The 26,007-nt window shown below is 39.5% G+C and overlaps 1 protein-coding gene across 1 annotated transcript in view; it reads left to right on the top strand.

The window, feature by feature from the left end:
• The window catches only part of LOC150086638 (post-GPI attachment to proteins factor 6-like), a 176,137-nt gene that overhangs the window by 69,956 nt on the left and 80,174 nt on the right, over nucleotides 1-26,007 (top strand). Inside the window, exons 6-7 of the mRNA XM_090371488.1 lie at nucleotides 22,723-22,997; nucleotides 25,559-25,803. Of these exons, the coding sequence (XP_090227614.1) occupies nucleotides 22,723-22,997; nucleotides 25,559-25,803 (520 nt within the window). The remainder of the gene's footprint in view (nucleotides 1-22,722; nucleotides 22,998-25,558; nucleotides 25,804-26,007) is intronic.

Raw genomic sequence — 26,007 nt, 5'->3', positions numbered from 1 at the left:
TCGCTATTCTTCAGTTTCAGTATCATTTGTCTTTCTGTATTACTGCTCATGGCTGATTTAAATCCTTTGTTTTCCCTTAATGCTTGTTCCACTTTTCTTGTGTTAAATCTTCTTATGTCCTCTCTGAGTCTCTTTCTAATGGCTTTGCATAACTCAGTATACTCAATTTTCTCCCTGTCAGTGTTTTTCTTGCTCTTCATTTGTCATCTTTGGTTCATCGTGACAAGTGTTTCTTGACTAATTTTTTCTTCTTTGGATTTCTGTTTCCCTATAGGTTTCTTGGGCTTTATCACTTTCAGAAAGTTGTAATATTCCTCGTCGATATCTTGGTCCTGAGCAGTCTGCAGAAGCTCAAACTTGTTTTTAAGTTCCAGTACATACTGCTTTTTCTCCTCCTCTGTTATCTCAAAGACCTTTGTATTATTTACTCGAGTCAGTTTTTTCCTTTCCTACATCTATATCAAGTGTACATCTTACCATTCTGTGATCACTTCCAACATTTACCTTATTCAGGACGGTAACATCATTCACAATATATCTCCTGTTAGTGAGGATGAAGTCGATTTCATTAGTTGTTAATCCATTTGGACTCTTCCATGTCCACTTTCTGTTCACCCTTTTCTTGAAAAAAGTGTTCATTACTGACAGTCCTTGAGATTCTGCAAATTCCACAAGTCTTTCACCTCTTTTATTTCTTTCACCAATTCCAAAATTTCCTATAGTTCCTCTTTCTGCACTGTTTTGCCTTTTTCCAACCTTAGCATTGAAGTCCCCCATAATAATAGTGTAGTGGGTTTTCTGCTCATCTAGAAGACTCTCAATTTCGGTGTACATTTCTTCAACCTCTTCATCATCATGGCTTGATGTTGGTGCATAAATCATTATAATCTTTAGCTTGTACCTCTTAGAAATCTTGAGTATTAGCCTTGACACCCTTGGTGATGTACTTTTGAATTCCAAAATGTTGTTTTTAAAATCTTTATGGACCAGAAACCTCACTGTTTCACTGTGTGAAACAGTGAGGTTTCTTTCACTGTTTCCATTGGTGTACAGCAGATTTCCACTTGATAAACTTATAAGTGATTCATTTCTTCTTCTTGTTTCAGCCAAACCGATGATATTCCAATTCACATTTTCTAATTCCTTTTCCAGCTCTAATATCCTGTCTTCACCGATGAGTGATCGTACGTTATAACAGGCCAAGTTCAGTTTCCGTGCATGGCAGCCTGGTCGTACCCAGAGATTCTTATCACCCTCTGCTTCCACTCTGATCCTCTCGCTGCCATAAGAGGGAGAGTGAAAGCTGCTGGGGACTGAGGGCCATTTGTATTGTGCTCTCATGCTGGAGGGTTTGGTCTTTTCCTCTTCACGCTGACCAGGCGTCTTGAAGAGAACCACTCTACACGTTCGTTGCCACCTAAGTGACATAACAGGGCTTACCATCGAGAAGGTGTGCATGAGTGGATTTTAGGGAGGCAGGCCAACCGGACTTCTCCTAAATCTTCTGTAATAGAGAGATATTGGATCCATCAGTGTTTTAGGCTGAGTGTCTGATAACACACAGGATACCTGTTCCTCTCTAAGCCCCTACAATGGATAAAAGGATGGTTAAGTGGGAGAAGACAGAGGGTGGTAATGAATGGGTGCTGCTCTTGTTCCTTCCACTTGTTCAGATTACGAACCTAAGGGGGCATAAATTCAAATTAAGAAAAGACAGATATAGAATAGATGTGCAGAAATTTGCCTTTAGCCAGCTGGTGGTTAATTGCTGGAACAAACTTCCATCTGTCGTTGTGGAAGTTGATAGGTTGAATAAATTTAAGGAGGAACTGGACAGGCATTTGGAGGGAATGATGTGATTTTTTTTTTTTGGCTGATGCTGCATAAGCTCATACACATGCTTTCTTGCCTCACATGCCACTACTACTACAATAATTTTGATATCATATACTTAGATTTCAGGAAAGCTTTTGACACTGTTGTGCATGGAAGACTTCTGTACCAATTGGAGTAGAATGGTATTAAGGGCAAGTTGTTAGAATGGATAAAAGGATGGTTTTTTTTTTTATTTTTAGGAGCATTAGCAACTAAGGCCATATTGCTCCGGAGATATGTGGTGGTCATTCCCTGACCTTTCCGCATCCTTCGTATTTGGTGGTCACGGGCTCAAACCCCGGTCTAATCAAGAAGCGTGTGCTACGCACTGCTGCTCCTGCCCACCTGGCTATGGAGGCACCATATAAAAGGATGGTTGAGTGGGAGAGGACAGAGGGTGGTAATCAATGGGCGCTGCTCTTCATGGACTAATGTTATTAGTGGAGTCCCCTAGAGTTTGGTGTTGGGTTCATGGTTGGGTAAATGAATGTCAGATTGTAGTTTTCTGTATTTATTAATGATATTGATGATGGTATGTCGGGCTTAATGTCCAAGTTTCCAAACGATACAAAAGTCTGCAGGGTTGTTAATGACACTAATGCCAGTATGCTGCTTCAACAGAATCTAGAAACGTTGAGCAGATGGGCTGAGAGGTGGCAACTGAAGTTTAACATTGACAAATGTAAAGTACTGCATATGGCAAGCAGTAACCCAGAGTAACATATCAACTGTATGGTACTACACTGACAGTGGTAGAGAATGAAAAGGACCTGGGGGTAATTGTGCAGTCAAATATGAAGTTTTCAGAGCAGTGCAGACAGTCTGCAAGTGTAGCTCATGGTGACTTGTCAATGATATACAGGAATTTTTCTAGCAGGGATAAGGAGGTGATTATCCCCTTGTATAAGGCAATGGTCATGCCACACCTTGAGTACTGTATACAGGTCTGGAGGCCTCATTTTCAGGATGTAGAGCTGCTAGGACAAGTATAGAGAAGGGCAACAAGACTGGTGAAGGGAACAGAGGAGTTCTTATGAAGAAAGGCTTAAGTTTTGCAAATTGCAGCTTCTGGAGACTAGGCACCTGCGAGGTGATCTGATTGAGGTTTATAAAGCCTTGAATGGTTTGAGCATGCTCAATGCTGATGAGATTCTTCCTCTTGCCCAGATTAATCGTCTGAGGGGACATAAATTCAAATTAAGGAAAGACAGTTGTAGAATAGATGTGTGGAAGTTTGCCTTTGGCCAACGGGTGGTTGATTGCTGGAACAAACTTCTGTCTGTCGTTATAGAAGTTGATAGCCTAAATAGATTCAAGGCAGAACTAGACAAACATTTGGAGTGAGTGGATGTGTGAAATGAGGAGGTTTTTTTTTTTTTCCCTGGCTGATTATTCGTATGCTTGCTTTCTTGAATCATGTACCTTTACTAATGCTAATATCACAGCCTAACAAAATGTGCAACTTGTAAAATATTTGCAAATCTTTCTGGAACAGGACATGATCCAGCCAAAGGGGATATTTTTGTGTGCTAGGTGCAGAGAGTGTGAAGAATTTAGGTGCCAACTCAGCATTCTGATGGGTTTATAAGAGCTTGAAGAGTACGGTATATGCCCTCGAAGGAATTAAAATGGTGGGGTCCATCAAGCTCTCAGCTGTCCAACTCATTGCCAGAGCTCACACTTGTGCATCAGGCAACAAAGCAGCAATCTCCCAGGCAGAATGCACTGGTCCCAAAGGAAATGATTATTTTCAGTCAGACTATTGTCAGAAAACAAGAAATAAATAAATTTTCTGTTTATACTCCGGCACGACAACCAAGTCAGTAGAGTTTACAATAAATCGTCAATACAAATATTTATCGTATTTAGTAGTCACGGGCTTGAACCCGGGTCCACTCAAGGAACGCGTGCTATGCACTCTCGCTCCTGACCACTGGGCTACGTCAGGCATGTTGGTCATGAAGGATAGGTGGAATAGGACGGGGGGTATGTCTACCAGGGGCAAAAGTAGATGACATTGTAGAGCAGATATCACTTTTTAAGGGCACAGAAGGTGATACTGTTGTACATGTTGGCACTAATGATATTAAGACTAGGTGATCTGAGGACTCACTTAACAAGTACAGGGCATTGTTGGGAAAAAGTCGCAAATTAAGATTGAATTTGCAAGTGTCTGCAATTCTGCCCAGACACAATAGGAGGAAGCATATGTTGAGAGCCTTGTCAATCAATTTGGCCCTGGAAATCATGTCCAAGGCTGACTGGGTAGCATTTTTCTGAGTTTGGTCTGTGCTTGTTAACAGGAGAGAATGTTTTTACAGGGATGGGATACACTTGAATAGAAGAGGTGCAAGAATATTTGCTGATGCTATTGAGGCAGTGAAAGGCTGGTTGGAAAACTGCTAGATTGGGGGATGCATAGACTAATAGCTAAACTAGAGCCGCAGCAGTGGTGAAAGTAATTCTTGCACTGCGGCTACTATCAGTACGTGCAACAATCTGGTAAGCAAGGTGTCTGGGAACTTGAGCCCTGCTGTGGGTCATCATGGAACAAATAAATACGTAGGCTGTGCTAGGGTAACTAAAAGTAAGAACATCTGCATGTGTACTTGCATGTACATTAATGCTTGCGTTGTAAATAAATTCGATGAATTTGGAGTACTGATTAAGTCATCAAATGCAGACAATGTAGGAATAGCGGAAAGATAGTGTTACTCGGACATAAGTAATTCTGAATTTGAAAATGGGTAGTATACAGGAAAGAAAGACAGAACAGGAGAGGTGGGGAGGGGTTATGCTTATTTGAGAAGCGTATTGAATCTAAGGCAGTGCATCCAGTTGACTTGTGTGATGAGTGCAACGTTTGGTCAGTTTGGTGTGATATAAACACTGGGAAAACAAAATTGAGAATAGGGTGTTATAATTCTAATGACTGTCATGAGTATACCAAACAGCTATACACAGAAATAAAGTGGGCCAGTAAATCAGAATGTCTCATAATGTAGGATTTTAACTGTCCAGATGTTGGCTAGAATTTGTGGGCTTTTTACTCACAGACTAGCAAGACTTGTGAATTTTTTGGATGACTTATTTTCTACAGCAGCATGTTAGAGAGGCAACAAGAGGAAGCAATATTCTTTATCTGGTTATCAGCAGCAAATCTTCAGGCATTAAGAATCTGCAGGTAAAAGACCCATTGGGTCTCAGCAATCACAGTGTATTAATGTGGAATTTGATTAAAGACATAACTACTGGCAAGGGTAAAGGGAAAAGCTTCTGCTTTCGTAAGGGTGACTACAGGGGTCTCAGACAGTTTTTAAATACTGCACAGTGGGACCAACTGTTGGATTGTCAACTTATTCCAATCACAAGATCAGTTATGGTGAAAACAAAGCATTAGCACGTCACGAGACCAGTCTTTAGGGGCTGCCCCCAAGGATCTGTCCTAGGCCCCCTGATCTGGAATGTAGTTTTACAAGATTGGCTAAGCAGATCATTTGAACGCACCAAGGTCATTGCATTTGCTGATGACCTTACCATTGTTGTCTCCGGACACTCAAGACTTGCTCTGGAAGATACTGCTAACCTAGTACTAACTAACCTTACCAACTGGGGCTAAGATTAACAAACTGCACATCAATCCTCACAAGAATATGATGATTTTTAAAACTAAACTGGATCTTCGGCAGCCCTCTCAGGTCAAGATAGATGGAATATGGCTCCCCCTGGTGATACAGACCAGCGTCCTTGGGGTCGTTATTGATCACCGGCTATCCTTCTTACCACACTTGCAACATTTATATGCCAAAATCAGAAAATTCTCTGCCTCAATTATCAGAATCTCCCGAAGCGACTGGGGTCTCTCTAAGCATACCTTACAGTTACACTATAAAGTTGTTTTCTTACCTATCGCCACGTATGCTGCAGGAGCATGGTTTCACAGAGCGACCAATTGCAAAATCAAACAGAAGCTTAACTCCATCCAGAGAAGCATTATTCTTGCTACCCATTGTGCTTGTAGAACTGTGCCAACTGCAGCATTGCAAGTAATAACTGGAAACATCCCCCTGGATCTATTCCTTATCTATAGAGGACTTGCCTACCATCTGAAGAAAAGAATCCCAACTGAAATACTGGATATTGAACTCAACCTGGACAGTGATACCAAACAGGAAAGAGCTCGTTGCTATAACGAGCTAATCAATTTCTGGCAGACAAGATGGGACACGACCAAAAAAGGCGTTGTTACGAAAAAATTTATACCGGATGTCACATTCGCAACCAGCAAAGCGGTCAACAAGTGGTTCTCAATCAGCATGGAAACATCCTTTCTGGTCACTGGACATGGATCTCTCAACCAGAAACTCCACCAACTAGGTCTATTAAATACTGACCTCTGTTTCTGTGGGTCTGTCGAGAGTTGGGAACATCTACTCTTTGAATGTACTATCTACGAGGACCATAGACAACAACTCCAGGCAGCAATTTTGGGATTTTCTCCTGACCAAGTAGAACTCCTTGTCCATTCCAAAAGGAACTTAGGTGCACTACAGCACTTTGCGGCAGAGGTATTCAAGCGTAGAAGGAGGATCATCCTAGAAGCTTCTGCAATTCAATAACTAGTTATTTATTTTTATTATTTTTTACTCTCTCTCTTCTTCTCATAATCTGCTAGCACTAGTAGCCCTAGCACTCTCCTGATAGCCTTTTCCTATCCACCCCGTGTGGGATAATTATTTTAAAAAAAAAATCCCTCTTTCTTTTCTTTCTTTATTTTTTATTTATTTGTTATTTTTTCCCCTTTAACATCATTCTGCTTGCTGACATCCTGGCTCTATTCCTTTCCTTGACCAGGTTGTGGGATTTAAATCTTTTTTTTTTTTTTTTTCTTCGCGTTCTGACCTGGGCTGGGGCTCCCCAGACCAGGTAAGCTCCTCTCTCACACTAAAAATTTTTTTTTATTTTTTATTATTATTATTTATTTATTTATTTATTATTTATTTGTTTGCGTTGTTGTTCTAGCTATCCATCCTGGATTGGGACTTCCCTGGGCCGGAACAGTCCTTCTCCTCTTTACTCCTTCCCTCTCTTCATCTTATACAAGTTTTTCTTTCTTCCCTGGGAACTCTTCCCCAGGGAGGAGGGCGTGCAGATAGTAGGGGAGGCCCTGCCCTTCTTCTGCTAGGGACGAGTACCTGGAGGAATCGTCCAGGTGATCACTCCTTCCAGGTAGCTGATAGGCCAAAACACAACATCACGCTACAGAACACACACACATAAGCTCACAAGCACAGTTTTTCTTTCCTATCACTTTCTCCCGTGCGGGATGAAAAGCTTTTTCTTTTCTTTTTTCTTTTTTTTTTTTTTTTTTTTTCCTCTCTCCCCTTCCTTTTCATCTATCTTCATCCAATCTGGGATATTCCTGTGCGGATTTGGTTTGGAAAAAAAAAAAATATATTATTTATTTTTATAAGACACACACCGGCCTTACCTTTACAGAGTCTATAAAAACTGAACAGAGCAACGAGGCGGAGATGAACTTCTGTTCTAGGAGCCGCCCATACAAAAACACAAAAATAAAAAAAAAATAAAATAAATGTTACCAACAACAAATTCTAAATGGGAAGTATTCAGGGAAGTAATCAAAGAAGCTAAAAGGCTTTTCATACCAATGAAGAAATACTGTTCAAGGCTAAATGGATGTCAGATGAATTGTTGAGACACATGGCAGAGAAGAAAAGGAGATTGGATGCACATAAATTATCAGGTGATATAAAAGCCTATGGTAGATATAAATTAGTCTGTAATCAAGTTGCAAAGGAGGTTGGGTAAGTGAAGGCAGATTATGAGAAGTCTCTGGCAAAGAATGCAAAGAAAAACAGTAAAGACTTCTATGTTTATATTAACACTAGAAGAATGGGGTTAAATCACATTGGACCACTTGAGGTCTATGAATTAACTGTTGACTACTCTGCTCATGTTGCAGACATATTGAATAGGTATTTTTCATCTGCATTCACACATGAGGAATTCTTTAAGGAAGAGGATGCCAGAAGTTTAGCAAACTCTAACGAGGAGCTAAATGACTTTGTGATAACTGAAAGAAAAATGGAGGAGAAATTGTTGAAGATAGACATAAAAAAGGCACCTAGGTTGGATGGAATCTATGTCTGTTCCAAGGAAAATAATGGAATCACTGGTATTGATGAAGGTATATCAAACTTAATATCTAAGTTTGCAGATGATACAAAGGTTTGGCAGGGTGGTTAACGACAGTCATCAGGGTGAGCTACAGTAACAAGATATAGGAAAATTGGGTCAATGGGTTTAGAAATGGCAGTTGAAGTTTAACATTGATGAATGCAAGGTACTGCATATGGGTTGCAGTAACCCCCAGAGTAATGTACCAACTGTGTGGTACTACACTCAGGGTAGTAGAGAATCAAAAAGACCTGGAGGTAATTGTGCAGTCAGATATGCTGCCAAGACAGCTCATGGTGTTTTGTCAATGATATACACAAACTGTGCTAGCAGGGATAAGGAGGTGATTAACCCTTTGTATAAGGCCATGGTTAGACTGCATCTTGAGTACTGTATGGGGTTTGTCCGGAGGTCTCACTTTAGGAAGGCTGTAGATCTCCTGTAATGGGTGCAGAGAAGGGCAACCAGACGTGGGAACCAAAGGGTGCTCTTACCTAGAAAGACTTCAGTTCTGCAAATTGCAGCTTCTCAAGAATAGGCACATGTGGAGAGATCTGATCAAGGTGTTTAAAGCCTTGAATGGTTTGAGTAAACTAAATGTTAATGGTATTCTTCCACTTGCTGAGACTACACATGAAGGGGCATTGATTCAAGTTATGGAAGTGGGTGGGTTGAATAAATTCAATAAAGAGGTGTATGGAGGTTATCCTGGGTATAACCTCCATGCACAAGTACATGGTGGGTGACCACCCAGGTGTGAACCAACATAAGCAGAGGTTGAGGTGTGGCGCCCACACCACATGGAGGAATGCCGCCCCTCTATGCTACCAGGCAGTGCTAGGTGGTAGATGACTCTCATCAACCGGTGCAATACCACCACTTTGCTTATTGGAGGCTTGAGGTGGTGGAACCCATTTTTAGTCTCTAGAGCTAAGTTCCGGTCAACCCTTCCCTATCTCTTCCATCATGCAGTATGATTGATGACTTTTGAGGTTATGATGAGCATCGTGGAGAGATCCAATATTCCTTACATTTCGAGGGCACAGCTCTAAAACGGTGTTTGCAGGCCGGCTGCTAGTTAGTACACTGGACCGAACCTATTGGTAACTCTCTAGGAGGCTTCTGGATCAGCTAGTGTATAATCTTGCTACCTCTACTCTGCCAGATAATGACTGGAGGGAGTCCGAGTAGTGTGTATGCGGGGAGCATTGTCGAGGCTACATTATGGCAAGAATCTGAGTATATTCTTATCATGTGTACGCCATATCCAAAAATTTCATTACTTCATACAGCATGTCCCACCCACTTTCTTACTATTGAATACACCATGAATTGTCAAACTAATAGAGCAAGCTTATCTGCGAAAAGATCTAAACCTCCCAAGCACTTCCGAGTTCATTTTACAAATATACGTGGTCTCAATTCTAATCCCAACGATGTCCATTTCCACTTGCAGTCTGCCAAACCCCATGTATTTTTTTTCTGACAGAATCTCAGTTATCGGTTGATTCAACTACTGCTCATCTCAGATGCCCAAATTATTCGCTGTATGATTCCTTTTGCCTCAAAGGTGGTACTTGTGCATATGTCCATTCCGATGTTCCCTGTCAGAGACTTGGTAATTTGGAATCTCCTCTTTTCGATCTTCTCTGGCTTGAAATCTCTCTACCTCACTGTGTCAAATTCATCTGTTGTCTCTACCATTCTCCCAACTCCACTAACCACTTGGAGCTCTTCGACTTCCTCTCTTTGCAACTTGACATTCTCCAGTCCAACTTTCCTAACAGTGAGGTAATTTTCCTTGGTGATTTTAATGTTCACAACTTCAGCTGGCTTCCGTTTTCTAGTCACACCGACCCAGCTGGTCAAGATGCTGAGGCTTTTGCAATTTACCTACAAGAATACCGGACATTCCTAATCATACAGCCAACACGTTTGATCTTTTTCTCACAAACAACCCTTCTAAGTACACGGTCAAAGTGAGAGGTCCTTTAGGCACTTCAGATCACAACTTGGTGATTGTCTCTTTTCCAATGGAGTCTTTATCTCATGGCTATTCCCAACCTTGTATTGTTTGGTATTACAAGAATGCAAAATGGGATGACCTGCGAGATTTCTTTTCTTCTTTTCCTTGGTTGGATTACTGTTTCAAAACTTCTGATGTCAACGTTTGCTCAGATCGTGTCAGTGAAATTATTCTTGCAGGTATGGAATCCTTTATCCCACACTCCACTTTAAAATCTCGTCCTTTATCTAAACCTTGGTTTTCGAATAAATGTGCTAAGGCTGTTCAAGAGAAGAATGTTGCATATCGTAATTGGCTTGTTTCTAATTCTTCAGTTTCATTTTCTGCCTACACCAAAGCTCGCAACAATTGTAAAGCAGTTATTAATCAGTCCAAACTAGAGTTTGAACAGGCTAAGAGTTGAAAACTTGCTTCTTGCCCTAATGGTAGCCGAGCATTCTGGTCTCTTGCCAAAGCTATTGGCTGCAACTTTTGCCCATCTCTGCTCCCACTGTCCAAACCAGATGGTTCTGTTGTCACTTCAGCCAAGGATAAAGCTGACCTGCTAGCATCCTATTTTTCTTCCAACTCATGTAGACCCCGGGTGCCAAGCGTATTTCGAGGCCAAGCAATATTCTTGTGATATATAGAGAGCTCTTGTAAAGTGATTGAAGTTATTTCCTTTTAAGTTCCTACATTTCTACAACAGCTTTTCTTTAAAACTAGTTCTATACTTGAAAACCACTAGTTAGAACACAGAAAGGAAACACACCTTTCTTTTTCCTATATTTCTTGTTCTATTAATCAACTAACACTTCATCCACTTGGTCTCCGAGCGGCACTGCTCCTGCCTCCCCGTGGCGGGGCCGGTAATCTGGGGGAAAAGTTATCCCCCAGGGCTAAAAGGAGCAACGATGGATAAAAATGAATATCCACCTCTAGAGCCTTCAAACTCAAGGCTAGATAAACCAAACGATGAAGACCTGAACCAACCAAAAAGGCTCCGAAGAGAAGTGCAGTGCAATGAAATGCCAAACTTTATGGTGATACACTCTCTCTCTCCAACCAACCTGTCGGAAAATTATCACCATTCGTCATCCAAAGATTTCTGGAATCGATTGCTGGAACACCAAAAATGGTTAAACGACTGCAATCCGGAGACCTATTAATTGAAACAGCCAACTCCAAACATTCCGAGTGGCTGCTCAAAACAACGACATTCGGTGGCCTGCCAGTATCTATTACTCCACACCACACCTTAAATTCTTCGAAAGGCGTTATAACCGAATGGGACCTACTTACAATATCAGAAGAGGAATTAGTTCAAGAACTGAGTAATCAAAAAGTAACCAACGCCAAACGCATAATGACTAAAAAAGATGGAAATCTCGTCCCAACTAGGTCAATCATTTTAACCTTCAGTACCCCAGATTTGCCATCCTCAGTAAAAGCTGGCTATTTAAACTGCCGAATTCGGGCTTATATTCTTAATCCCATTCGTTGTTTTAAATGTCAAAAATATGGACATTCCCAACAAGCATGCAGAGGAGAAGCTATTTGTCCTATTTGTGGTTCCAAGGAACATACACAAGCAGACTGTTCAGCATCAAGTCCCATTTGCCCCAACTGCAAAGAAAGTCACCCAGCATTTTCAAAATCCTGTGAAATGTGGAAAATAGGGAAAAAAATTCAAAAATATAAAATTGAACACAGTCACATACCCTGAGGCACGCAGACAGGTTATGTTGACCATGCCCAGTCGTTCATATGCATCTCACTAGAAGCTTTATTTCAACAGCAGTACAAACAGATGTATCAATACCCCCCAGCACATCTATGGCTAATTGGGTAAAAAATACATTATCTAATTCAGGAAAAGACACACACCAAACTAAAACCAGTGAATCGACCAACACTCCAATCAGCATCCCAACTGATACTCGGACACTCTCACATGAGAAAGAAAAATTAAAAACTACCGAAGACAACAAGAAACCTGAATCATCCACCAATAGTATGGAAGTAGACGTACACTCAGATCTTGAAGAACCCATACTAGAACTGCATGCAAATGACACTATGGATACTGGGCGCCCCAGCTTCCCAAAAAAAGACCGGAAAAAGTGCTCAAACAAAAAACAGTCTGATGAATCATCCTCAACTAAACCTAAATGAACCACAGTATCTTACAATGGAATTGCAGAGGTTTTCGCTGCAACACTGACGATATTAAATACCTAATTAACCGATTTTCTCCAGCTGCCTTCTGTCTACAGGAAACTTACCTGACCTCACAAATTTCTCCTTCGATAAAGAACTATTGCCTTTATCGAAGAGATCGAAATACCGCTAATGCCGCCCGTGGTGGTGTAGCAATCCTAGTAAACTCGAAGATCCCAACTAGGCATATCACACTCCAAATTGAAATCGAAGCTGTTGCAATTCGCATAACTCTTCATAATGCAATAACACTTGTCTCAATCTACTTACCACCAAACCGTACTTACTCTTTAAAAGATCTTGAAGACCTCTTTATACAGATACCTCCACCTCTCTGTATATTAGGGGACTTTAACAGGCACCACCCATTATGGGGCTCTCCTAAATTGGATAGACGGGGCCGATTAATTGAAAGCTTTTTAGAGGCACTAAATTTCAGTATACTCAATACTGGTGCACCGACACACGTACAGCTCCCAGCAGGACACACTTCAGCAATAGATCTCTCGATTTGTTCACCAGTACTAGTCCCAACCATAGAGTGGTATGTAATAAATGATCCCATGGGCAGTGACCACTTCCCAATAGTATGCAACTTTCTGAAAGCAAAGACTCTTTCAATTCAACCCTGCAGAAAATGGAAATTTGTCCGAGCAGACTGGGAAAAATTTCAATCATCAATCGACCTTGATGAGGAAAAAATCCGCCTCCAACATATTGATGATGTGACAGATTACATCACGTCGCATCTTCTAAATGTGGCTAAAAACACAATACCACTATCAAATCCCCTGGGCCGAAAGCATCATAATTACTGGTGGAATGACAAATGCACCACAGCAAAGAGAGAAAAAAATAAAGCCTGGAATTTATTTCGGCAATGCCTGAGCACAGTCAATCTCATTAATTATAAGAAATTAAGGGCAAAAGCACGCTTCATACAAAAGCAAGCAAAGAAAGAATCCTGGATCCGTTTTGCCTCCAGTTTTCACAAAAATACTGATTCCAAAATAATATGGAAAAAAATTAGACAGCTGTCGGGTAAGTTTCCTACCATACCTTCTCCAATCCTCTCTTGGAATGGGAAAGATCTCTCTAATCCAGTAGATATAGCTAATGCTTTGGGCAATACTTTTGCCGAAATCTCAGCAGCAACAGCCTATCCTACCTCATTCCAAAGAATTAAAAACACTGAAGAAAAACATGCTATTCATTTTAAAACTGCGCGTCTTCTCCCATATAACAAACCTCTGCAATATTCTGAACTTTTACATGTCATTAAAACCGCCCGCAATGGTGCTGCCGGGCCAGATGGGATTTATTATGTCATGCTACAACATCTTGATGACAAAGCTTTGCGCTGCCTCCTGGTCTTTTACAATCGCATATTTTTAGAAAATGTTTTTCCAGCTACTTGGCATCACTCTACGGTTTTGGCTTTCCTGAAACCTGGAAAAGATCCATCCAACCCGAATAGCTATAGACCCATATCTCTCTCAAGCTGCCTCAGCAAAATTCTTGAGAAAATTATCCACAGAAGACTCGTCTGGATTATTGAGTCGGAACAGCTAATGAGCCATAATCAATATGGCTTTCGTCAAAACAGGTCATGCTTAGATCTTATGGTCAAGGCTGAATTTGCCATCCGTAATGCTTTTGTCAAACATGAACATCTAGTAATGGTTTCAATAGACATAGAGAAGGCTTTTGATACCACCTGGCGGTATGGTATACTTAATGATCTTTACCTTCTCGGACTACGAGGCAACCTTCCTATATTTGTTCAGAACTTCTTACATACTAGATCATTTCAAGTTCGATACCAACATGCCCTTTCCACAACTTTCATCCAGGAAGAAGGTGTTCCACAGGGATCAGTACTGAGTGCCACTCTTTTTGCTCTGAGAATAGATTCTATCACTAAGCAGCTTCCAAATACAGTTGAAACTTACCTTTATGCAGATGACCTTTCAATCTCCTGTCATTCTCAAAACATGAGGTCTATTGAAAGACAGCTTCAGATATCACTTAATAAAATTCAACAATGGGCGAGCCTCAACGGCTATCGGCTCTCGCAGCAGAAAACAGTTGCCATCCACTTCTGTAGACAACGCAAACTTCATCCAGATCCTGAACTTCAAATTTCTAACATATTTGTCCCGTCACCAGCAACATCAGATTTCTTGGATTAATCCTTGACAACAAGTTAAATTTCCTAGATCATATTAAAAATGTACGGACCTCGTGTCTAAAAAAGTTAAATATACTCAGAGCTTTATCTGCCCAAACGTGGGGTGCAGATCGTACCTCGCTTCTTTGTTTATACAGGGCATTAATCAGATCCTGTCTCGATTATGGTGCTCCAATCTATGATTCTGCCAGAAAGAGCGCATTACGCTGGCTTGATCCAATTCAGCACAGTGCTTTGAGAATTGCAATTGGTGCATTCAGAACGTCGCCAGCACATAGTCTCTACATTGATGCTCACGAGCCCCCACTAACTTTACGCAGAAAAACACTGTTACTCAAATATGCTGTCAAGATACAAAGTTGTGCCTCTCACCCCGTTCAGTCATACCTTCTCAATCCACCGTTAGAAATCCTATACAGAAATAAACCTAGTATAGTAAAGCCAGCTGGTCTTCGCCTTCTTGAATTGGTGCAAGTTTCGAATATTTCCATCCATTCTGTAAAGCAGGTGGCAACTTATGCTCAGCCACCGTGGGCTCCTTCTCCTCTTCCAACCTGTGACACTTACCTCTGTCAATGGAGAAAGAATACTTTGCAAGCATCAAATGTCCAGCAAATTCATGCAGTTCACACTCAAAGATATACTGATTTCTCCCCAATTTATACAGATGGCTCTGAATCTAATTCAAATGTTGGAGCAGCTGCAGTGTTTCCGAATACAACTGTATCAGTATCCCTTCCATCAGAATTTAGTATATTTTCTGCTGAATTATATGCAATTAAACTAGCTTTAGAAAATCTCTATTCTGACAGTTCCTTAAAATCAGTTATTTACACTGATTCCCTCAGCTCAATCATGTCGTTATGTAATTCCTCAGATAAAGTTCACCCTATTGTTGATGAAATCAGAAGCTTATTACTGCAAATTAAAGAACGCAACCAACTGGTCACTTTTTGCTGGATTCCAGCCCATTCCGGTATTTTAGGCAATGAACTGGCCGATAAAGCTGCAAAAAATCCAACTACTTTTGATTTAACCAATATCCCTGTTCCAGCATCAGATTATACACTAACCGTTCATGCTGCTTGCCTATCACAATGGACAGCACTCTGGCACTCTCAGACTAATAATAAACTCTTTCAGTTTAAACATGATCCAAAAATTTGGCGCTCCAGTATCCGTACATCGAGACAAGAAGAAGTAGTCCTTTCAAGGGCAAGAATAGGACATACCCATCTGACCCACCTTCATTTACTCACAGGAGATGATCCACCACAATGTACACATTGTTCTAATAATTTGACTGTAAAACATATTCTTATTGGCTGCCCCTATTATAAACAGGCCAGAACTTCAGCCTTGATCTCACTGGTTAATCTTCATAAACCAATAACTCTTGAAAATCTCATTGGTGATAAGGCAAATATTTCTGAATTTTTTGACTTTCTCAGGCAAACTGGGCTTTTCAATTATTTCTGATTTCAGATTTTCTTTTGATTTAGGGAAAACTCATGTTTTAATAAAATAAGTGAATAGGCACATTATAGCCTTAGCAGCTTATGTGCCATTAAGCCTCCAGAACAACAACAATCAACTTATGTATTAATGATCTTGGTAAAACACGTTCCACCATTCCAACACACTCCATTCAATGCCTCCTGTCGTCTTCGATCAAAAGGATGTCAGAAGGATTTTGACGAATCTTGATGCTAAGAAAGCTCCAGGTCCCGATGGTATTTCTCCACTTGTTCTCAAAACCTTTGCTCCTGAAATTACTCCTATTCTTTGCCGCCTTTTTTCACTTTCTTATTGCAAAAGTGTTTTTCCTTCTGCTTGGAAATTTGCTCATATCCAGCCAGTTCCTAAAAAGGGTGATAAATCCCTCCCATCCAATTATCGTCCTATTGAAATTACTTCTACTCTTTCTAAAGTAATGGAAAAATCGATTAACCGCCAACTCTTAAACTACCTAGAAACCTTCCGTCTGATCAACAATCGCCAGTATGGATTCCGTCAGTCGATCAACTGGTGATATTCTGGCTTATGTTACCCATTTATGGACTAATTCAATGGAAACGTTCGGAGAAACACAAGTAGTTGCTCTTGACATTTCAAAGGCTTTCGATCGTGTTTGGCATAAAGGTCTTCTAAACAAGCTTCCATCTTATGGTTTGCCAACTGTTTTTAGTAATTGGTTATCCAGTTTTCTCTCTGATCGCTCAGTTAGGGTGATGGTAGATGGCTCTCTGTCTTCTAACGTTTCCACTAATGCTGGTGTCCCCCAAGGTTCAGTTCTTTCCCCCACTTTTTTCCTCTTGTATATTAATGACCTTCTTCCATTGACTGGAAATCCTATCCATAGTTTTGCCGATGATAGCACATTGCATTCCACTTTCCATTTTGAGAAACCTTGTCCTGCTCAATCAGCTTAAACTTCTCGAAAATCTGCTACCAATTCCTTAAATGCCGATCTTCAGTTAATTCTCCAGTGGGGCAAAGACAACTTAGTTGATTTCAACCCTTCTAAAACTCAGTCTTGTCTTATATCTCGCAAAAACGATTCTTCTGCTCCTATGCTTATCTTTAGTGACACTCCGATTTCTAGGCAAAATGATATATCTCTTTTGAGGATTACCCTGACTTCTAATCATTCTTGGCACAAGCACATTACAAATATTGCTTCCTTTGCATCTAAAAAACTTGGGTTTCTCTTTAGCTCTTGGTGTTACTTTTCTTCCGAACAGCTGCTCACTCTGTATAAATTTCAAATCCGTTCTGCCATAAAATATTGTTCCCACATCTGGGGTGGTGCCCCCAAAACCTCTCTCAGGCTTCTAGATTCCGTTTAGAAGAGGGCAGTTAGGTTAATTAATGATTCATCTCTAACAGAGTCTCTCCACTCGCTGTCTCATAGACGTACTGTTTTTGCTGCATGCTTCTTCTACAGATACTTCCATGGGCACTGTTCTTCTGAATTGGCTTCAGATACCATCAGCATTTAGTTTACTCGATCCATTAAAAGTCTTAGCATTAGTAGAGGCATTTGATGCAAGAAAGCAAGCTTATGCAGCATCAGCCAAAAAAAAAAAAAAATAAATAAAATAAAATAAATAAATAAATAAAAAATAACCGCTTCCACTTCACCCCTCTGTTCGTTCGAAATACCTGTCCAGCTGAGCCTTAAACTTACTTAGGCTATCAACTTCCACGACAAGGGATGGAAGTCTATTCCAGCAACCAACCACCTGCTGGCTAAAGGCAAATTTCCTCACGTCTATCCTACATCTGTCTTTCCTCAATTTGAATTTATGCCTTCTCAGGTGATTATTCTGAGCAAGAGGAAAAATCCCATCAGCATTGAGCATGCTCAAACCATTCAAGGCTTTATACACCTCTATCAGATCACTTCGCCGGTGCCTAGTCTCCAGACACTGTAATTTGCAAAACGTAAGCCTTTCTTCGTAAGAGCACCCCTTTGTTCCATTCACTAATCTTGTTGCCCTTCTCTGTACTTGTTCCAGCATCTCTACATCCTTCTTGAAATGAGGCCTCCAGACCTGTATACAGTACTCTAGGTGCGGTTTGACCATTACCTTATACAAGGGAATAATCACCTCCTTATCCCTGCTAGAAAAATTCCTATATATCATCGACAATACACCATGAGCTACTCTTGCAGCCCGTCTGCACTGCTCAGAAAACTTCATATCTGCCTGCACAACCACCCCCAGGTCCCTTTCATTCTCTACTACTGTCAGTGTAGTACCACAGAGTGGATACGTTGCTCTGGGGTTGCTGTTTCCCATATGTAGTACTTTACATTTGTCAATGTTAAACTTCATTTGCCACCTCTCAGCCCATCTGCTCAACCTTTTCAGATCCTGTTGCAGTAGCATAGTGTCAGTAGTGTCCTTGACAACCCTGCCAACCTTCGTATCGTCTGCAAACTTGGACATTAAGCTTGATATACCATTATCAATATCATTTATAAATACAGAAAACAATAATGGACCCAATACTGAACCCTGAGGGACTCCACTAATAACATTAGTCCACGATGAGCAGTGTACATTGATTACCACTCTGTCTTCTCCCCCTCAACCACCCCTTTATCCATAGCAGCAATTTGCCTCCAATGCCACACTGCTCCAATTTGTGCAGCAGTCTTCCATGTGCAACAGTATCAAAAGCCTTTCTAAGATCCAAGTATATAATATCAAAGTTATTCCCTGCATCCAGTTCTTTTGTGACTGCATCATAGTATCCAATCAAATTGGTCAGGCAAGACTTCCCCTTAACAAAACCATGCTGTGTCTGAGCTATAACTGAAGTCTTGTCTAGATGATCCTGCAGTGATTCTTTAACCAGTGCCTCCATTAATTTTCCAGGAACAGAAGTTAAACTCACAGGTCTATAATTACTTGTGTCACCCTTTGATCCTCCTTTGTGAATTGGGGTCACATTTGCACATCTCCAGTCCATGGGTACTTCCCCTGAGTCCAAGGAAGCTCTCATAATTATGGCTAAGGGTTTGCTTACTTCCTTTGCTGCTTCCTTTAATATAACTGGATAGATCCCATCCACCCCAGATGCCTTTCTTGTATTTATCTTCAACAATTTCTCCTCCACTTTACTCTCAGTTATTACAAGATTCTCTAGCTTACTGCCAGAGTTGAATACACCTCTGGCATGCCCCTCGCTGAATAACTCCTCATGTGTGAATGTCGATGCAGAATATTCATTCAGTTTGTTAGCTACCTGAGCAGGATCATCAACAGTTGACCCATCAATATCAAGTGGACCAATCTGATTCATCCCCTTCCTTCTAGAGTTTACATAAGTAAAGAACTCTTTGCTGTTTTTCTTTGCATCCCTTGCCAAAGATTTCTCGTAATCTGCCTTCGCCTGCCTAACCTCCTTTGTAACTTGGTTACAGATCAACTTGTATCTATCATAGGCTTCTGTGTCACGTGTTAATTTGTATGTATCCCATGCATTTTTCTTCTCTGCCATATGCCTCATTAGTTCATCTGACATCCATTTAGGCCTAAACCTTGAACAATATTTCTTAGTTGGTATGTAAAGCCTAGTAGCTTCCAAGATAAGTTGTTTGAATGCTTCCCATTTTGAATTTGCTGTATAGAATTTAAATACTGTCTCAGTCCATCGTAGTCGCCTTTACGAAAGCAATGCCCCTTCCCATTACCCCTAATGGTAGTTACCTTTTTGAGTAAATCCCACTTCAGCACACTGTGATCACTGCCACCTAGTGGTTCATTTACCTGCAGATTCTTAATGCATGAAGAATCACTACTGATAATCAAATCAAGAGTATTACACCCTCTAGTTGCCTCCTGAACATGCTGATGTAGAAAACAATCATCCAATAAATCCACAAAAGCCTTGCTAGTGTGTGAGTCTCTGTAATCCCCACAATATCTGCCTTTGATGTTTTGAGCAATACCTCAAATTCATCAAATTTATTTACTAAACTCCTAGCATTGGTGTACACGCAAGTATACATGCACCTGTTCTTTTTCTTAGCTACCCTAACACAACCTATGTGTTTATTTGTACCCCAGTGATTCCCAGCAGTCTCTGAAATATCCTGCATCTTATTTTCCAGGCTGCGGCTCATTCCAATAGAAGCAGTGCAAGAATCACTTTCACCTCTGCCAGTGGCTACTGTTAATCTATTAGTCCTTGTATCCCCCCAATCTAGCAGTTTTCTGACCCACCTAACACTGCCTCGATAGCATCAGCAAACATTCTTGCACCCTTTCTATTTAAATGTATCCCATCCCTGTAGAAGCAGTCTCTCCTGTTAACAAGTACAGACCAGGCGGAAAAAAATTCTACCCCTTGAGCCTTGCACAATCCTTCCAGGGCCGAATTGATCGACAGGGCTCTCATCATATACTCCCTCCTATCGTGTCTGGGCAGAATTGCAGACACTTTCAAATTCAACCCTAAATCACTGCTTTTTTTCAACAGTGACCTGTACTTGTTAAGTAATTCCGCCGGTCTCCTACTATTAATATCATTAGTGCCAACGTGTACAACTATATCACCTTTTGTGCCCTTAAAAGATGATATCCGCTCTACGTCATGAACCTTTGCCCCTGGCAGACATACCCTGGTCCTGTTCCACCTATCCTTTTTACAAAGCATGTTTCCCGTTTCCCTGACAATAGAATCACCAACAACTACTAGTTCCTTTGGGACCAGCGCATTCTGCCTTGGGGGCTGCCGTTGTGTTGCGCGATGACCAATGCAAGCTCTGGCATTGGTGTGGGCAGCTGAGAGCTTGATGGGCACCTCACTTTTAATCCTTCGAGGGCATCCACCCTGTCCTTCAAGCTCTCATATAGGCCCATAACAACGCTGAGTTGTTGCCTGATTTCGATACATTCCTTGCATCGCGCACACACAAAGACATCCCCCATGGCAGTATCATGTCCCGTACCTGACTACTCCACAAACATCAAGCAATTAGTGCATTTTAATAGGCTGTGATTCAGAGGGCAACTGCCCGCCTCAGTTCTCCCCTGAGCCACAGCACTCCCATTAGCTTGAGCCTTTTGCTTTGCTGCTCTTGTCAGAGTCATGATTTCAATTTAATTTCAATAAATTTCAGTTTCAGTACAAAATTAAAACCCTAAACTTATATCTCAACACAGTTATAACGCTATATTTATGTTTCAGTATCGAGTGTTATCTACGAAATCCCTTTATATAACTTCCGTATCAAGTTAAGTATTAATTATTTATTTTTTACTAATTATTTATGTTACGTAACCCAAGTCGTTATATGTATGGTTAAAAGTACAATTTAATTGACAATGAAGTTCAACAAGATTAATTATCTGATTAATTGACAATATTATGTACTATACTATACTATATTAAGCTTATGCTATCTATTTCGAGTTATTTTGTATGCGTTACAATGGCGGCAATTACGAACGGTAAACACCTGGATTTGATACCCTTTCCGATACTAAGTAATACCTACAAAATCTCTATCTAAGTTACTTTAATCTAAGTATCGTAAATAAGAATATAAAACTACTCTAGAAAATAAGTTAATATGCCAATTTAAGCTAATAAAACAGAAAATAAATCAGAAAAAACTTCTCTGTTCCAGGAGCGCCAAAAATGTACGTCAGCACAGGGTACTCTCGTCTCCAATACTTAACATGTCTCCTTGCAGGATTAGATACAATCTTAACAACATTCTATAATTCCCGCTCTCTCTTTCAAAACAGTCCGAACACGTGCTGCCACCAGCCAACATCCATTTACTGTCCAACTTCAAAATCACAGAACCAACTTTTCATCCTCTTTGTTTATTCATTCAACTATCGTTTTCTGGAACAGCCTTCCTTCATACGTATTTCCTGAAAATTACAGTCTACAGAAGTTCAAGTCCAATGTCAACAAATATCTTCTTTCGTCTTCTCAACCTCCAACCCAAGCACGGTACTAAGTAGTATAGGTTCTTATACCTCTCGTGTTTGGAGTTTACATAAAAAAAAAAAAAAAAACTAGACAAATTCTTGGTATGGGTGGGCGAACTGCGTAGGTGGTTTTTTTTTTTTTTTTTTTGCTGATGCTATATAAGCTTACTTTCTTGCATCATATGCCATTACTGCTACAACTGCCCTTTCTCGTTTTAAATTTACGCACCCTTATGTGTGTTGTCTGAGCAAGAGTAATGATACCATCAGCATTTAGTTTACTCGATCCATTAAAAGTCTTAAATACTTTAACATGTCTCCTTGCAGGATTAGATACAATCTTAACAACATAGCCTCAACAAAACTATTTTATAATTGCCTTATAATTTCATTCCTATCCAAACAATAAGCTATATTTATTTCTTTTTTTGGTAGTTGTTGGCGCATCAGCTTCTGTGGCCATAATACACCTCCCAAGGTTTTGCAGTACTTTGATCCAAGCCCGAGGCAGGATTCGAACCCGCAACCTTTGAGTTGCTAGGCAGGCACTTTACCCACCCGGCTAGCCCGGTCGGCATATTTATTTCTATTATCATATAATTGATGTGTAATTAGAGTATATATGAGTATGAAAGTATAGAATATTATACATAATTATAATCAGTTTGCATGAGACTGGCAATACTTTACTGTAAATACAAATCACTTTGAATCATGTGTTTTATTTGTATAAATTATGTTTCTATATTGATGTTATATATTTTATACAGAGTATTTGTTCCTGAAGATACATGGTTATTGGAAGTGTTGATTTCCAACTGTTTATCCTACAACGCCAGTACGCATGAAAGTGAAGCCATATCATTCTGTATTCATAAATTTGGTGTTCGTGCTCAAGCATTTCCTTTTCTCGAAAGGCTAAATATCAGTGGAGTAGAAGACAGTTTAGTTCACACTGTTCATCACCCTGAAACTGACTCTTATTATTATATTCAAGTTCAAACAATGCCTGGATCAACTTTCACTGTTATATCTCATCTGAAAGGTAAAAGATATCATTTCATGTCTTTTTTGTATTGCTGTAAGAAGTGTTAAATTAATGCTTGTAATTGTAATGGATTTTAATTGATGTAGCAGTAAAATGTATTTAATGTATATTCTGTTTGTAGAGTTGAAATTTTTTAATATAATGAAATCAACAACAGTATTATAGACTAGTAATAATCCTCAAAGTTTTTTCAAAATTTTTTTTATGGAAGATCATGCTGGTTGGGGAAAGCTCATAATCAAGATTAAAATGTCATTACTAGCACATAACAAGATGAATGGTATAAAAGGTAGAATCTGTTTTGCTCCAAGAATAGAAATATTAGCTTTCTGTTTAGAGACATTGTTTATTCTTTTATGCTACCACATAGGTCAGAGAAGTTTGCAATTAATCATTTGACAAGAATAATATCATTAACCCTGTTTTTGTAGTCAGATTTGAACCGCAATCAACTCAAAATGCATGTATTACTGTGCCTCTGCACTCACAGCTCAGCTACATTTAGATTGGTTGTAGTTGGAGAGAAAATATTAAAATTCAATTTTAAACACTCAACGACTTGAGGTTAGAAACAAAAAAAACCTTATGTATTTAATGACATTAATATTGTCTCAAGAAGGCATGTTAAAACTGCTTTTAAATCGTGATTGAATTTGCAAGTATTTTTAACTTGAGTTGCTATCCTTTTTATTTACCATCACCAGAAGCATTCTGGTGATGGTAAATATAAAGGATGTAAATAAAAATCCTTTACTGCAAATCGGAAATGATTTCCTTATGTTTGTTATTAGCTTTTTGACTTTTTTGATCTGCATACAGTGACTTCTTTTGGTTCTTATTTATAAGAACTGTTTGAAAGATAGCTAATTTAATTTCCAGTAGTGCGTATCACATGCTTCTTGATTAGACCGGGGTTCGAGCCCGTGAACACCAAATATGGAGGATGCGGAAAGGTCATGGAATGACCATCGCATATCCCCGGAGCAATATGGCCTTAGTTGCTAATGCTCCTAAAAACCAAATAACAAGCCATGGCACTTTTTAAATTTGTCCAGCCTTTTAAAACTTTCCAAGCCAACCAGAATTGGCTTGGAAAGTTTTATCCCCCAGAAAGGATGCGTACTCCATAGCCTTTTCTTTTATTAACAGTCCTGATATCGGCATGTTTTGGTCTCAAATCAACTTCACCCACTTAAAAGCAGCTTCATCTACATGTTCATAAAGGCATAATTTCACACGCTTCCGACTGGGTCCCATTTCCTCAAACAGTTTGAGAATCGAAACGGTTTTTTCAGAATGGTTGACACACTACTGGCAGCGATGCTGAATTTTAAAGCGATTTCTTTTTTTTAACGCCCTGATCTACACTATTAAGCACTTCCACTTTTTCCACTACACTCAAGAATTTCTTTCCTCTTAGACACTAAGGTTATTTGCACAGCAGCTAAATCAAAACTGATTTAGGGACAACTTGTGCCTACCATACAGAGACAGGTGAAATTTAGTGAAAGTGTGGATGACTCATTTCTGCAAAACAACAGGTGAATTTTTGGGATAAAGGAAAATCACTCTCTCCTAATTCTCTAATAGGGTGCTTGCAATAGAAAACAGATTGACTAGAACCAATGTCCATGTATGGAATATTCCTTAATCTTTGACAGTGGCTGTGGACACATAGATAGCAGTTGCCCAGTCAACCTCTTGGTACAGTAAATGCTTTGTGGGCAACGCTAAATTTTGAAATGCTCTTAAGAATTAAACCCTTTAGTTATTAAAAGTTAAAGTGATTAATTCTTAATCCTTTTAGCTCTTAATTCGTGCTTTCTACAGCGTCAGCTCTATTGCCTAAAGGGCAGAGGTACAAACAATGCATACCCAGGTCTCTCGAAATCAGTTCGTTATATGGAAATTTTCTTCGTTATAGGGAAACTATTTTCAATGTAATGACCAAGGGGAAATCAAAAAAGTTTGCTATACAAAAAAATTCACTATATGGAAGTTCTTTAAAGAGAGGTCCGACTGTATTTTGCTGATCAATGTGATTTAATTTTTTTTTTCAGTAACTAAAAATGTATCAATTCTTATTATTTTAAACTGTTTTGTATAGTTTTTTATAATATAATGTTTTTCAATATTAGATAAATTAAAATGGTACAATGGATGTTCTTTATTTATTCGGATTTAGGCCTATGTAGCATATTTTATAGAATATAAGACATAGCAGGTATTTTCAAAACTTGAGCAATTTAATTTTTGAATGCTGATTTCTCAACTGTGCACATGCAAAAATATACAGAAAAAATACCTTCATCAAAGAAACAAAAAACATTGAAAATTTGTTTACTTGTGTTATTTATAGTGAATTTGAGTAACTTTATAAGTAATCTAAACTTTGAGTAATCTTTCTATATATTTACCGCTATGTGTCTGTGGTTATTTACAGCAGTGTAATTTATAAAATTGAATACTGCATGAAAATGGACAAATAATATAGAGATAGCAGTTTTTATCTACTTGCAAGGTATATTCATAATTGTTTTCATTCTTTGTTTCTATAGCATGTTCGCTGACGTGGCATCACAGCAAAAGACAACATAAAATAGTTTCAGGGGATTATCCTAGTAATTTTTTCTCTGTTCTTGAATGGATTCAAGGTCATTCACACACTCACATGCCTAGAATAAATTTGTTAAATCTCAAAGTATGGATGACTGACTGGGAATCTCAGAAGGGGTGTTTTCCTGTTATTTCTCTGACTAGAATAAGCCATGCCCAAAATTTTCTTAATTCTTTTTTGATACAGGTAAGTGAAATGTGTTGTTTTATTGTTCACTTATTTTTGCCTGCCCCCCTTTTTTTGCACACTGGCATGCTGTTTCTGATAATACCAAAAAAACAAATATCAATATGTAGTAAGAATTTTCACAATTTCTTCTTTTATGTGAAACATCCAGTTGCAGTGCTGAAATCCAGTTGCCAACTCCGCTAACCGTTCGTAATTTTCCCG

The sequence above is a fragment of the Mastigoproctus giganteus genome, chromosome 4 (assembly GCF_048544385.1).
Source record: "Mastigoproctus giganteus isolate SK-2022 chromosome 4, ASM4854438v1, whole genome shotgun sequence".
Taxonomy (NCBI): domain Eukaryota; kingdom Metazoa; phylum Arthropoda; class Arachnida; order Uropygi; family Thelyphonidae; genus Mastigoproctus; species Mastigoproctus giganteus.
This window is presented reverse-complemented; position numbering and strand designations above follow the sequence as displayed.